Raw genomic sequence first — 16,029 nt, 5'->3', positions numbered from 1 at the left:
TGAAAGAGGTCAGGATCATTTCATATAGTCCCAGCAGAGCAGATCATTACTAGACACAAATCTTTTCGTTACATGCAGAGGATTTATAACAGAATAAATAGAAAGTCGTCATAAGTTCTGAAAATGGCGTGTTTGCCCTGCGATAATGTGCAAAGGCTGTTTTAATAGAGTTCGGCATTTATTCGTTATCTGTGTGTGGACAGAGACAGAATTGGCGTTATCGCATTCTTTTTAATAATTCGGTAGTTTACCGTGTCACGTGTAGTCGCCTCACAGAGCCACCCACACAGATACACACACACACACACACACGCTCATACACATTCAAACTTCACACTTGCTCACAAACACACCGCAGCACAGTTTCGATTTCAGTCACAGCAGAAGGCCACCAGAGATTTTGCTGGTTTGAACCGGCATGGACCAGATTTAGCAAGCTACAAAGGAAGCAGATTACCACTTGTATCAAATTCTGTATTGAATGAAAAAATGTCTTTGTTTGAAAATCCACTGATTATCATAACAGAAAATTGCAGCGGCACAAATTTAAATACTGGCAGCAATAGGGAAAATGGAAAGAGTAGTTTGATTATTAAATTTTATAATGAATGATGTTCACCTTGTATCACGATATTATCATTTTCAACAATATAGGTATAAATTATTGTTTTATGTGGCTTAACATATCAAAGAAAATGCAGCTATATAGCAGTTACATGTCTTTCCTTAAGACTTGAAATCGTCCAAGCAGCACAAACAAGATTGAACAAGTTTTGTTTAGACCCTATTGAAAACAGCAGCAGCACTGCAAGTGATCATTGAACATAGATGGTTGGGGAAGCTCTAAATAACTCTGTGTGTGCTGTAGTTTTAAACTTTGCCCCTTCAACTAATTCTATTAATGTGAAGTAGAGGACCTTAAAAATTACTTACCGTCAATAAAGCATTCCTTCCACCCAAAGAAAGGACCCCCCTTATATTTATCTTTTCTTTATTTTTGAACACTAAGAGTCTTTTGTCAGTGGTTAAGATGCAATGGTTTTAGTTCTGAATTCAAAATGTCTAATCTTTCTAAATTATATGTAGGTAATAAATAGGAAATATTCAATATATTTCAGTAATCATATTCCCAGAAATGTATTTTTTATCATTTGCAGAATGTACATTAATGTTTGCAATGTAGAACTAAATCATTTGTGTTGTGATGAAATAAGACTGTTCTTCACCTGAAATTTATGGCTTTCAGCTTGTGCTAATTCTAATGTTTAGCATATTTGTAGTCCTTAATTATGCTAGTATATACTTTATTGTAGTAGAGGAATGGATAAGCATATAGAATATTTAGTGGCTAATTATTGATTTATGGCACGATTTGCTATATTTCTCATAAAACTTACTTTGTAGACTCCTAGTTAAACAATGAAGTCGGTAATGTATGTGTTTTCAACATCTTATACAGTATATGTATTCGATATTTTAAACTGTCTTTGTGTCTTTATTGAAGTAAAAAATTCAGTTTAGGATGCTGTGGTATTTACAGTATATTGTACCAGAGCATCATCCATGTTTTAATATTGAATATATTTATCTAGCTTCGCAGATACTTAAAATTGTTTTGTACATAATCAGAATTACTGTAATAATTTAAGAAATTCAAGAACCTTGGTATGAATAGTTTATAATTTATGATCATGTATGTCTGTTTCTGATACTTTAGCAAATTATGAAAATAGAAAGTTCAAAATGACCAAACAGTACAAAGTAAGATGAGACGAGTAGCTAATAATGCCCTTGAGCCTCCCCTTAGATCTGGTAACCTTTAATCATTCAGAAAATATGGATAAAGAATTACCTGCAATGACTGACAAATACATATAAACTTGATCTGCGTTCCTCAAAGATGTTTGTCTTGAAATACTTTATTATAGAGGGTAATTTTAGATTTAATTATGCACTCCTTTTACATTATCAATAAAATTATAGTTATTGAGATAAAAAAATTATTTATGAATGTTCATTTTTTCAAACTGGTGTTTTGAAATTGGGTGTTTATTTAATAAGAGGTGTATATTTTTAATATCATTTATAGTTACTTTTAAAGTCATATGTAAACGCGTCTTTAAAATTGAATGAAATTATTAAGTATGCATGCATAGGAATTTTGTGTAAAATCATACACATAATTATAATAGCAAAATTAAATTGGTTAAAAAATTTCTAATTGAGAAACCCTCAGACGTATTGGTTTGTGCCATATAAAATTACAAATTTAAATGAAATTCAAAAGTTTCATAATTAAGTTAATTATTTTCATTATGAAAATAGTCTGCTCATATAAAAATATAGTTTCAGCACCAGAGCTGTTCTAGTTCAGTATTTTAAAACTGAACAAGATGATTCTTGTTTTTTCTTCTTTGCCATATTGAGTGCTGTGATGTGACTCTGATTTTTTTCCTTGATGATAGTACTTTAGATGTGGTAAAAAAAGAGAGAGTGAGAGAGAAGAAGAGAGAGAGAAAATTCCATTCCTCGCTCTTTGTTTAATGTGACAGCGCTCGAAGTGATCTTTGTTTGTTCAAAAACTCTGCATGAATCTGTGTTTAGCTTCGTTTAATGTGTTTGTCTGTGATTTCTAAATGCTAAACATGCAAACAGATAAATCGTCAAGGTTAATTCTGTACCCTGCCGCATGACTGATCTCTTTCCTGCCATTTCTTTCCTTTTTATCTTTTCTCTGTGCGTTCATGTTGCAGTTGATAAAGTTACGTGAAGAGGTAAGTACTTCCTTGCTAGCTGTTTTAGCCTGGCATTCCCTCAGAAATTTAAATTTAATTTCTTTGTTGAAAATCATCTTTTCACTTTGTTTCATAAGTAGCACATGTAATAACTATACTAGAAAAAGGTGTATACATTATTTGTATAAGAAAAATAAATTATTTCACTTTAAAGGTGTGGAGTAATTCTTCTTTTTCCCTCATAATACAATACAATATATTAATTGTGAATATATACTAAATTTGCTTATGTAGGTTAAAAAGATCCCAGAATATGCAACCATTTAAAAGTGGACATTATTACATATTTTAAACATGTGTTTTTGCTTTTCATATTTAGATGTACTATACATACTCCCATAAACTTTTTTTTAAATAAGAACATGGTGAATAAATTGCACATTATATCAGAAGCATATTTTAGTTTAAAAAAATAGTTTAGGCGAAATCTTCATTCATTTATTGAATAGTTTTTTCTCCTATGTTATACATTTTGCATTCTTTTTAATAAATATAAGTTTGATTTATTTTTTGAATAATGCATTTTTGCCTTTTCTTATACACTTAAAACACAATCAAATATTTTGTGTATCATATTATTTTAGAAAGAAGCACAATTGTTAAAAAAGAATAATGATTCCTTTATATGTTTTGTTTTTAATAAATACTCCAGTGAAAATCACCAATATTATGAAAATATCTAATGTATTTTTATGTAAACATTTAGCCAGTTTACTAATTTCTCCTTTTTTAATCAGTGAATTCAAGAGGATCAATACAGTGAAGATTATTGTCTTGCTCCTTATGACTTGTGGAGCAAGCCAAAATTGGAAGCCATCAATAAAGCAGCACTACTATTTACATAATTGTTATATCTATATACTGTCCACTCCAATAGTGTACCTGGGCTAGGTATTTCTTTTCAGTTAATATAACATATTAATTATTGCTGCTAGAAAGAAAATCTACCTGTAGATTATATCCATATCATGTGTTAATGTGCAAAACACAACTCTTGAATCTATAGCTAATAGAACATCTGAAAGCATTTTGGTAGTACTGATATTTTTATAGAAACACAAACATTTAGTTAAAGCTTTTCACTACTGTGATGACATAAACAGAAAAAATAAAAAACATTTCAAATGATTGGCATGTGCACTGCTGCCTGACTGCCACATTAGTAGTCTTTTGTTTCTCAGGTGGTAGTTTTGGAGATTACAGCTCTGCCATTGATGGAACCTGGTGATTCTGCCCGCTAACAAAATGATGAATTAAAGCTTATTTTATTTTGTCTGTAATGCCTTCAGTTCTGTTTCTTTAGTAGATTTTTTTCTTTATATTTGTTTAGTCTTATATTTGTCTTGTATTATAGCCTAATTATTTTTTGCTGTCACGTGTACCACCGTTACCTGTTACTACTTTTAACAAATAATTTACAATATATTGTCATTGTTTATTAAAGTATGATCCTATCTATCCATCCATCCATCTGTTTATTTTAATATATATATATATATATATATATATATATATATATATATATATATATATATATATATATATACCCACACGCACAAGCATTTCCTGTACCTCAATCATCAAACCAAAGAGTTTTTTGACAAGCCTTTAATGGTGACATATTCAATTTGCTAAAGTAAACAAGTAAACTTTTTATAACCAATAAAAAATATTAAACACATTATGTTTGTGGTTTTTTTTTTCAGAAAAGAGTTATTTGAGCAATTGTTTACTTTGTCATTGCCATTGCCAACATAATGCTATTTACATTTAAATGTGTTTCTCTATCAGTGAATAGAGATGGGAACGTTTTCAGAGTGCACAAGTAATGCCTTTTTTGTATTACTATGAATCAGCTGCGGTTTAAAGCTAAAGTAAAAAAAAGCTACAGATTAAGAATTTTATTACAATGAATTAGTCTTATATTCTTATTTGAAAAGCAAATCTTTGTACTGTAAATGATTTGCTGTAAGATTATAATATAAACAGTGCATTTATTACACTTTAATATGTTGCATATATATTTACTTTGTTTGGTTTTAAACATTGATTAATTTGTTTAAAAAATGTCAGTTTTCATGGTTACTTTTCATATAACGTAAGTAAATAGACATATTACATATGTTTTATACATTCCTTAATTGTATAGTACAGTACATGTAAGTGATTAAAAACTAGACATTCTGTATTTCTCTGTTTTAATATACTTATATGCATATTACATTATTCTTTGTTTAAAAAACAATGTATAGTTTAATGTTGTGTTTGTTTACATATACTAGGTAAAAGGATTATTAGCTTAATGTGATAATGTATTGATGCCACATATTTCCATTTGAAGAATCACTGAATTTGTTTTTTGCCATTCCTAATTTATGGATAGTACAAATTTGTGGGATTTAACAAGTATATAACATGGCAATTATAGTGTTGTTTTTAATGAACTGTTTTGCACAGGTCAATCCACAGCCACAAGCTTTTATTTAAAATTTGTATTTGCAAGATAAGCTGTTACAGTAGTCAGTTTCAGCTTTTATACACATAGGTGTCTTTTAAAACTGTATACTTTCCACTGAAAAACATGTTTAAATATTTACCACCTACATCTAGAGCTGTTTGACATTTGTAATTCCTTATCTTACACACTCAACAGAAACCCTGAAAAGATTGCATAGCTGGGATGAATCACAGTTGTCATGATGACTTTGTCTATGGCTCTCACCTCCTTGAAATAGTATACATGCAAGCAAATTGATATAGTATGCAGACGAGTGTGTGCTATATACAGTATATAGGTAGGAATATCTACATTGTATACGTGTATTCGGAAAAAGAAAATTTGCATTACTTTGTTCTGATGTAATATAGTTTACTTTTTAAACATCTGTATCTTTTGACTAGTAGCTAATTATGCAGTTGTCTCTCATAATTTTCAGATACACTTAGGCTAAGTCATTTACATATTTAGTATTAATATTTAAGGTCAATACTACATTACACTTTCTGGTCTGTTTTACATGTTCTTCTTGTGCTAGTTATTTTAAAAAGCTGTCTGTTTCTTAAGAACCTGCATTTGTCATAGAGCAGATGTGAAGTGGTTGTTTCATTGGGTTGCTTATTTGATTTGAGGGTATTTGAGTAAGACACACATATTTATTACTTTCTAACAGAAGTCTCATATTCATGCATTTAAAAATATTCCTGTCTTTTAATTTTTTGCTCAATGTTTAATCTTTCTAGTTAATTGTTTTGGTTGTGTTTTTGGCCAGAATTCATTATTTTTACTTCATATATGCTTACTGCAAACATACCTGCTTATTTTATAGTTACATTACATGATACTGAATAAAATTTGCTTTCTTGACCTTTATATCATATTCTGTCATCTGAGCACATAGTTTTAATGATTGTAACCCTATCTACATCCCCCTACCCCCAAAAATTGAGAGAGAGAGAGTGAGAGAAGGGGGAGAAAAACACAGAGAGAGAAAAATTCAAGGAAAGCTTTGAAGTGGCTTTCGCTGCTGCAGTCGGCTGGCCGCCTCTCTGAGATGTGTCACCTTTGCCGTGAGGGAATAGGGAAATCACGTTTCGAATGGTAATGATAACATACTAATCACTTGAATTCTTTGAAGATGGGAGCGAGATACTCTGTCAGTATCCCTGGCTGCCGGTGCTCCAAGGCACGCAGGCATCATGGTCTAGGTGTATTAGCTTAAGCGTGCATGTCAATACAGCCTGCATCTTCCTAGATCCATAGGGGCTCATTAGAGAGAGCCAGCTCGTTTTCCCTATGTGTGAGCAACAACCCCCCCCCCCACTTCATTTTTTTTAAACTATTAAAAAGTATTCCTGCAATTTTAAAATGACATCTGTCAACTGTTAAAAAAAAAAAGTTCAGAGGAGGTTTTCTTTCTGATTGTCAAACTTTGAAAGTGGATTTGAAAACTGGAAAGCCATCTTGCATTTTTTTTTTTGTTTTTTTTTTATATAAAGAATGGTTAGTTTGTACATCTTTTGACAGCTTAACTAGAACTAGGAATGCAGTTATTTTCCTTTTTAATGAAAGAATGTTGTGAAACAAATACATAAAAATGATACCTTATTGGGATATTTGCGTAGGAACTATATTTGCTGTTGTTGTTGAGCTCAGGTGATATACATTGCACAGATCAGTTGTTGAAATGTTAAGTACCATTTCTATTAATATACTTAGTTTTAATTTAGATATTTGCATGTTTACCTTCATAATAACATTGATGTAAAGATAGCAAAAAATAAAATAAAATATTATAGTTACCAATTTCTGTAATTGTTACATGATCAGCAAATCTACATGACTTCTAAGATATATTAGTTTTAAAAAGTTTCAAGGAAAAAAGTTTTTTTTTCCTGAGAACTAAAATACTTGTACAAATGATTTCTATAAGATTTTTTATTATTTATGTATTAACATTAATGTGTAAGTAGATGTTAGGGTAAATAAATGTAAATTCCAGTATTTATCTGTAAAGTGCATTGTTAAAAAGTTTAATAAAATACTGTATTCTGTTTGTGTTTATCCATCCATCCATCCATCCATTATCCAACCCGCTATATCCTAACTACAGGGTCACGGGGGGTCTGCTGGAGCCAATCGCAGCCAACAAAGGAAACAAACCCCGGGCAGGGCGCCAGCCCACCGCAGGGCATGCACACACACAAACACACCAGGCACACACTAGGGACAATTTAGATGTTTGTGTTTATATTATAAATAAATCATTCTTGTGCTTGTGCATAGTTTATCTTTTTAGGTATGTCTGAACACACAGTGATCATTGTAGACTTGTCAATTCAGTTTTTTAGCCAGCTTTCCCTTGGCTGTGTCAAGTCTAGTAGCAAGGTCAAAAGTTAAAAACCAGTCCTGTGTAGGATGTTCATCCATCTCCAGGAGCACTAGTCCACACTGGGGTGATTTAGTGTTCCCAGTAAGCCTAATGTCTTGTCTGTGGACTGTGGCATGAATTCAGAGTCTCTGGAAGATACCAAGTGTGCACTCAGAGGACATGCAAACTCCACACAGAATGATATAATTCTATACAAATAAAGATTTTGTGCACAGTTGACACCAATATGTACATTAATAATATACCATTCATATAAAAATGTACTGTTTTTTCTATAGGTTATATTTACTATTTTAAAGAAAATGCTATAAAATATTCACCTACCATTAGAGATTACTACGAAATTCATTTTAGCTTTATAAAACAATCTAAGCAAATACTCTGAAATGGAAATAATTGTATTAACTTTGTCAAGCCATACCTGCAGCTTCATATGTGCTGATTATTTAATCTGAACAGATTTATTGTCAATTAAATGTTTTTTCATCTTTAAACACAATAATTTGCTGTCCAAATGAACATTATTTAATAAGAAATCAACACATGTGCACACATAGTATATCTCCTGTTAGAAAATGTACATGTAAACAGGCTGTTGTTTTGCCGATGTTATGCAATTTGAGTGCCGGATTAACTATGGTACTAATTGCTTTAAAAAAATAAATGTTGAATACTGTGCCACTAAATTGTGAAATACTGTATATGATATTTATTTTAGTATACATTTGCATGCTAAAACTAAATGTATATTACTGTATTAAATTACTTAGATTAAGGTATTTTAACACCTTCAATACTTTATTGGTATGAATTAATTAGATCCTGCAATGTTTTTCATCATTTTTATTTCTATCTTTGTGTTCTGTTTTAGCGAGCACATCTGTTGGATAACACAGAGAGGCTGGAAAGGTCATCTCGAAGACTAGAAGCTGGGTACCAGATAGCAGTAGAAACGGGTAAGCATTCAGATTGCAAGTAAATTGTCTTGCTTATGCACAGAATTCCTGACGACACATGACATTTCCGGGGCACATCAAAGGAAGAGCACAGTCATTTGAAATGTGGTTTTACATGCAGAGTATACAAGTGTGGGCTTATTTATGTTCTTGTGTGACATCTGTGAAAATATTTTAACGCTGAGCGCTGCTGTTTTAATTTAAATATGAATGCAGTTAAATTTATTTACATATATATATATTTATATAAAAATTCATATATGTTTATATTTTTATGTGTAAATAGCCAAAGTAAGTAACAATATTATCTTCCTTTATTGCTTATATTTTCGCAGTAATGCCTGATGTAAATCAAAAAAGATTTTTTTCATCCACTTCTGGACATAATATACTATCTGTACTATAGTGTTGATGATGTGATGTCATTTGAGTGAATCATCTTGGTTTTCTATAAATGCCTCGTTTTTCAATTTTCATATTCAGTTATATAAAAAAGTATTTCAATTTACTTATATCGTTAGCTATGTAGTTTAAAACATGCAAATAAAACAAATTTTGAAGTATGCAAATTTTGACCAAACTGTCATTTTTGATATCTTAATCTACATTACTACATTAGATTAGATGTAAATGTGTTTTTTGGTGAATCAAACATTCATAATGTGAATAAACCAATAAACCAGCATAAAGAAAGCACATAAGTACGTTTAGGTTTTACCAGTACTTGATTTATTTTAGAAATCATAATTTTATAGAACTACAGTATCTTAGCGACAATAACCTTTATGAATCAAACTCATAATTTAAGTTTAGTTAAACTGTGGTTAAAGCAGCACTTTTTTCTTAGTATGCGCACAATTAATGTTAAGTCAGCAGGCCATCAAAGAGTAAGTTCATAAACTGGTGTCCGTGTAGTATTTGCAGTTGTGACACTATTATTTTGCAAGTTGCACTTTTTAATTTTTTCAAATTAGTGAATGTTCTCAAAAGGTAATTATATCTATCTACCCATGTTCTGAGAACAAACCATTGCTAGCTTTTGTCAGTACTAATACATTTATACTGTTTATTACTGGCCATTTTACCAGTTTAAAATGGTTTTGTACTATAAGAACATTTTAGTGTTGAGGCTTTCATAATATGTGGTTTTAAACATTCAAGAATGAGAACTATCTACACATTACTGGTTCTTTGAATTTCTGAACCTGCTGTTAATACATGTCTATATTTTAGCCAGATTTGCCCACACTGTTTTCTTGCTTTTGCAGGAATATCCAAATTCTTGGCTGGTTTTTCTGGAGACATTTCAATGTCTTGAAAACCCAGGCATTAGTTTTTTTAGTAGTTAAGATGACTTTTTTCGTAGATAATGGATTTGGGGAAAATGCCATCATACTTTCAAAATGATATGATTTTTTGTTTTTCCAAATATGTTATGTGTGATAAAACTTGCCCATCTTGAATAGAATTCTTTATTGTCAGATTAAGGTTGATACACAGATTAAATTAGATTTTAAATTGTTATGTGATTATTTTGAGTCTGCGCCTGTCTGCCTAATGCTTTTCTTTCTGTGCATTTTCTCAGTGGTTTATTTCTAACAAGTATTAGAAATACTAACCAGTGTTTTTCCAGTTGTATTGTGGTTTGGGTGATGGTTACAAAAGTTAAAGGCCACTATCCTTTTTCTTCTTTCATGGTATTACTTTTACGAGCATTAAATACAAGTATCTGGTGCATTTTACATTCATCCTGAATTAATGTTTCATAAGTTTTAATTCCTCGTTCATTTACCTGCAGAAAAAGGAACTAGCTCTAACTGGACAGCAATTATGTTGTCCATTTAGTACCCACTGGGAACCAATATGCAGCTTTTAGAAAAATGGATTGAATCACTCATTAATTTTTTTGTGTGTGGAGCACCTACCATAGCATCAAAAGTTAAATTACATAATCAGTGCAGTATAAAATTTAAGGACTACAGGAAACATATAGTTATAGTAGTGAATAAAGTAATATATTTAGGATAAACTTTCAAAGCAGTTGCTGCACTAGACAAGGTAATATAGTTTGTAATGTTGCAACCAAGAAAAAAGTGTTATAAAAGTTTCAAATAAAGGATCAACAATTGAAAATTTGAAGAAAACTGACAGAGCTTCAGCCCTGATGTGAACATCAAAACAGGCTGGGGCTCAGGAAGGAAATAACTAAGAAGAAGAAGAATATTCCACAGTATAGGTGAAAGAGCAGGGCTGCAGAAGAGTAAAGAGGCCAGCGTTAAAAACATATACTGTATGCTGCCACAGTCTTTTAAGCTTCAAACCATACAAAACTGTTTCCACCCATTAAAATATGAGATAAGCAGAAAAGTAAGTAAAAAAAATATATGGATTAATTTATTCTCTCTGACTGGCTTAATTTTTTTTTTTTACATTTCTATTGTTTCATTTTGTGTTATGGAATCTATATTATTACATTTTGCCAACTTTATCTTTCTTAACTGGGATAACATTATGGTATACTTGTCCTCCATGTTCTCCTGTTTTTGTATCATGTCATTTATATGGCTTAGAACAGAATGGAGTTTTATATTTTCCTCTTTGATATAAGCCTGGTCTGCTAAGAATATTAAAGCAGGGGACCAACTAGTAAAAGAGCATTGCCTTTAATTTTTCAAAGTAATATACATTTTTCTTTTATGCTGACTAGATGTCCTTAATAAGATGTTTTTTAATAACATATGCATCTAATGCAAGCATTACTTTCACTTGGTTTGCACAATTACATGAATGTTAACTAAAAAGTAAATTATTGTAGAAGAGTGTACTATGTATTAAATATATCCAGTTTTTTAAACTTACTTGTACTAGATAACCATTTACAACCAACTATCTATAAACAGGCTTTGCTCTCATTATTTATTTCAAACCTTCATCATTTAATTTGGTGAAAAAGAGTCAGTATTATTTTAGTGTTTTAGATTATTTTCTTGATTTTAGTATTGCTTTTGTGAGTGAAGTGTTATTTCTACTTATTTTTTGTAGCTTAATCTTGCTTTCGTCATTCATGGTTTGGTAGAATTATTTTTTTTTAATTTAACAATTTATTCTGATCAAGAATTTTATAGTTAAGTCCTCCGAAAATGCAACAAGTCAGATTTCTATCTGGTATCTGTCAGTACTATTTGTGTCCTCTACTTTCAAGTTAGGTAGAATTTGCTGTATGGTTATATTTTGATTAAAAAATGTATATTATATTATCTGTAAAAAGCTGAGAATTGTTATTCTCAGAGACAGCTGAATTTTAAGGTATTATCATATATAGTGTCGCAGAGAAAACTGTTTACATCTCAGCTTTGATATTATAGCACTTCTGAAAATACCAGCTTAATGCAGTATGTGCTTAAAAATAGAGTGCTGACTTCTGTGTTGTTTATATACAAGTTATAAAACAACCATAGCTCATATTAGCATAACATGTTATTAATCAAAATGCTTTTTAGCACACTATATCACTTACAAATATTATAGCCAGAGATTCCATCATATTTTCTTCAATTTGTTTGTTTTGTGGGTGTTTATTGTTAATTGAAAACATTCTCTGAAATGGAGTGGCCACCAATATACCTATCATGGAAATAGATGTAGTACTGTCCAGAAAAAGCTGAATGAATGTAGCACTAAATAAACTGAGTGCATATATTCTTATATAATTCGCTACCATGGCTGTCTGTTTGTCTGTCCAGGATTTTAAATCACCTGTAGCTCGCAAACCATTTGACCAATTGACCTGAAATTTGGTACACTTATACTTTGTGACGTCTACTATCCGCTTTTTATTTTTAATTTATTTTATTGTGGAATCAACTCTCAGCAGCAGCCAGCAGGGCGGCCATGCAGCACATACATATGGGAGTCATTCTGATTCCCTAACACCTTCGCTGTCACTTCCCCTACCTCTTCATATCTTAAGTCATTCTTGAGACAAATTGAAGACTTAAGTGTCAGTTTAAGTGAAAAATTAAGGAAAACGTACTAAGTAATTGCAACACAAACACTGACTTAATTAGTTTTAAAGCAAAAAGATACCGACGAAAGAAGTGAAGAAGTGGACCGCTATGGTGGAGAGAAGAAGAGCTGCTCAGGAAGCAGCAAGCGCATTAACCTCTGAGGAAACGAATGCTAAATGCACAGAGAAAGAGTGTGAAAACTAGGAATGCTCAAGTCAAGTGTATTTGTGCAGTGCGCTGTTACTGGTTATCAATAAGCTGAGCTGTGAAAGTTGACTAATAGAATGTATGAATTAACACAGCACAGAGTGATGGCTGTACAGTCAGGTAAACATGCCCAATAGATATGACAAATCCAAGCAAATCATCTCTCAAGCATAATAAGTAAAAGAACTTTGGTCAATATCAAGACATTACCTTAGAAATCTTTAAGGTTGGGAGATAATTTACAGCTGTAATTTAATCTGTCGCAGTGTTTGATGTTTAATTGTGAGAGCTGTTAATGCTGCATGGAGATTGTGAATCAGGAGAAACTAGCTTAATGAAACATTGAACTCTTGAAAAAAATGAGCAAGTTACATGGAAACATGCAGTAAAAATAGGATGATAATGTTATATTTTTTATTATAGTAATTTATCTTAATGTAATTTCTTAAGTGTACCATTGAATGTCCTTTTCATTACTGTTTATTTTGCTGTATTGCAAAGATTTGCAATTTTGTACTACTTTTAGTAAACTCAGACTAACTTCAGCATTCTTAACTCAAAATTACATATGTTAAAGTTAGTCACAAAAATCATTCTTTCTGAAGATATTTTTGATTAGTTAATTATGCTAAATATGTAAAATGTAACACATCACATCTTCCAAGAAAACTTTTTATTCTTCGATGTGCTGGAATAAACTAAAAAACATGAAATGAAAACAGAATATGATAGAAGTTTTTGGAAATAGTTATGAAATGTAAAAAAATATATATGAATTATGCATTAAGTTTGATTACTCAAGATTTAATGATAATTTTTAAGTTAGTATATATTATGCAAGTTAGTTAATATCCTTAATCCATAAACAACCTCAATTCCAAAAAAGTTGGGATGCTATGTAAAATGTAAATAAAAACAGAATGCAGTAATTTTCAAATCTCATAAACCCATATTTTATTCACAATAGAACATAGAAAGCATACTAAATGTTTAAACTGAGAAAATGTACCATTTTAAGAAAAGAATAAGATAATTTTGAATTTGATAGCAGCAGCAAAAAAGTTGGGACAGGGCAATTTTTAGCACTCTCTTCTTTTAACAACAGTCAGTAAACGTCTGGAAACTGAGGAGACCACTTGCTGGACTTTTGGGAGAGGAATGTCATCCCATTCTTGCCTGATATAGGATTCTAGATGCTCAACAGTCCTGGGTCATATTTGTGGTATTTTTCGTTTCATTGATGTGCCAAATGTTTTCAGTTGGTGAAAGGTCTGGACTGCAGGCAGGCCAGTTCAGCACCTGGATTCTTCTACTACGAAGCCATCCTGTTATATAGATGAGTATGCTATTTCAACAAGGCAATGCTACACATGCAAGGCCTTCCCTAAAAAGATGTCTGGATGGGAACATATATTGCTGTAAAACATGGCACTAATGCATTCCCATACCATCAGAGATGCAGACTTTTGAGCTGAGCGCTGTTAACAAACCATATGGTCCTTCTCCTAGTCCAGAGGATGTGGCATCTATATTTTCCAAAAACAATTTCAAATTTCTATTTGTGTGACTACGGAACAGTTTTTCACTTTGACTCATTAAGTTTTAAGTTTCACATATGGCTTCTTCTTTGCGTCAAGTTAAGTCAAGTTAGGGAGCATGCACTGGTACAGTGCGTTGCCGCACCCACTACATGGCGAAACAACTTGGGATCCCGGTTTGCAACCCCCAGGCAAACACCCGGTCCAGTCCCACCCTCCAGAAATGACCCTCTATCTGCCGCAGCCAGGTGTTATGTGGGTGACCTCTTGGCCTGGTCCAGCCACTCGGGTCCCCAACAATGAGGATCTTACGAGCCGGATCACCCTCAGGAAGACGGGCCATATGGCCATAGTGCTGTAACTCACGCTCCCTGGCAGTGCAGGTAATGTGCCTCATTTGGGACTCCATGAGCAACCGCTCATTCGACACAAAGTCAAGACAACGGTACCCAAGGATTTTCCGGAGAGACACAGTACCAAAGGAGTCCAGTCTTCGTCTCAGGTCACTGGATAGCGTCCATGTCTCGCAACCATATAACAAGACAGGAAGCACCAGGACTCTAAAGACTTGGACCTTCGTCCTTTTGCATAGATATCGGGAGCGCCACACACCCCTTTCCAGCGACCTCATGACTCCCCCCATTGTTTCCCAATCCGTCTACTGACTAAATAGGAAAAGTCACCAGAGACATGAATGTCACTACCAAGGTAAGTAAACCTCTCAACAAGGTCAACAATCTCTCCGCAAACAGACACACTGCTGATGGCTGTGCCCAAGAGGTCATTAAAGGCCTAGATCTTGGTTTTTATCCAGGACACTCGCAAGCCCAGACACTCAGATTCTTCACTATCTCTCAAGCACCCCGATCAGAGCCTCCTTTGACTCAGCGAAGATCACAGCATCGTCAGCAAAGTCAAGATCTGTGAATGCTTGCAGTGCCAGGAGGACAGCCTTACCACCAGCCTGGAGAAGTTCACCCTGGATACCACAGATCCCTGCAGCCATTCCCCCCCTCAGCTGGTTCACCACCTGTGGAATCTCAAGTGAGATTGGATGGTTCACAGCTAATTGGAGGATCAGCCTCAGGAACCGTGGACCCAGAGATATTCAGCATCCTAGCTGGAGGATCAGCTTTGAACAATTTCTCAAAGTTCCAGCCCAGCGGGTCACAACTGCAGTGTCATCCGTAAGGACCGTTCCATCAGCTGCCCTGACTGCGACTCTCCGAGGAACAGATTCAGATGTGCGTAATGCTTCAATTCCTTTGTAAGCAAGACATGGGTCGCTAGACCACAGATGTTGTGTCACTTGCTCACAGATTCCTCTAACAAATGCCTCTTTATCTGCCCTCAGAGCCCTCGCACCCGTCCCTCTCAGTTCCCGGCCAGACCAGAGTTGCCATTGAGCCATGCGCTGGGACTCCTCTCGATGATATCGTTGCGTGATAGAACTTTAACCTGCATTTGTGGATGGCACGGTGAACTTTGTTCACAGTCAGTGTTTTTTGAAAGTGTTCTTGAGCCCATGCAGTGATTTCCAAGATGAATCATGCCTATTTTTAATTCAGTGCTGCCTGAGGGCTAGAAGATCACAGGCATGCAATTTAGATTTTTCGGCCTTGTCCAAGGTGCACAGA

General features: G+C 33.2%; 1 protein-coding gene across 5 annotated transcripts in view; it reads left to right on the top strand.

Annotated features, from left to right (window-relative positions):
- Positions 1–16,029, top strand: part of vti1a (vesicle transport through interaction with t-SNAREs 1A) — a 504,072-nt gene that overhangs the window by 102,129 nt on the left and 385,914 nt on the right. For 3 of the 5 annotated variants that reach the window (XM_039776469.1, XM_039776448.1, XM_039776478.1), the window contains exons 5-6: positions 2,754–2,774; positions 8,556–8,640. In XM_039776469.1, the coding sequence (XP_039632403.1) occupies positions 2,754–2,774; positions 8,556–8,640 (106 nt within the window). The remainder of the gene's footprint in view (positions 1–2,753; positions 2,775–8,555; positions 8,641–16,029) is intronic. The other 2 variants (XM_039776459.1, XM_039776486.1) reach the window with 1 other exon arrangement.

Source organism: Polypterus senegalus, chromosome 1 (genome assembly GCF_016835505.1).
Source record: "Polypterus senegalus isolate Bchr_013 chromosome 1, ASM1683550v1, whole genome shotgun sequence".
In the NCBI taxonomy this organism is placed as follows: Eukaryota; Metazoa; Chordata; class Cladistia; order Polypteriformes; family Polypteridae; genus Polypterus; species Polypterus senegalus.
Note: the sequence above shows the minus strand (reverse complement) of the source record. Positions and strands in the feature narration are given on the sequence as shown.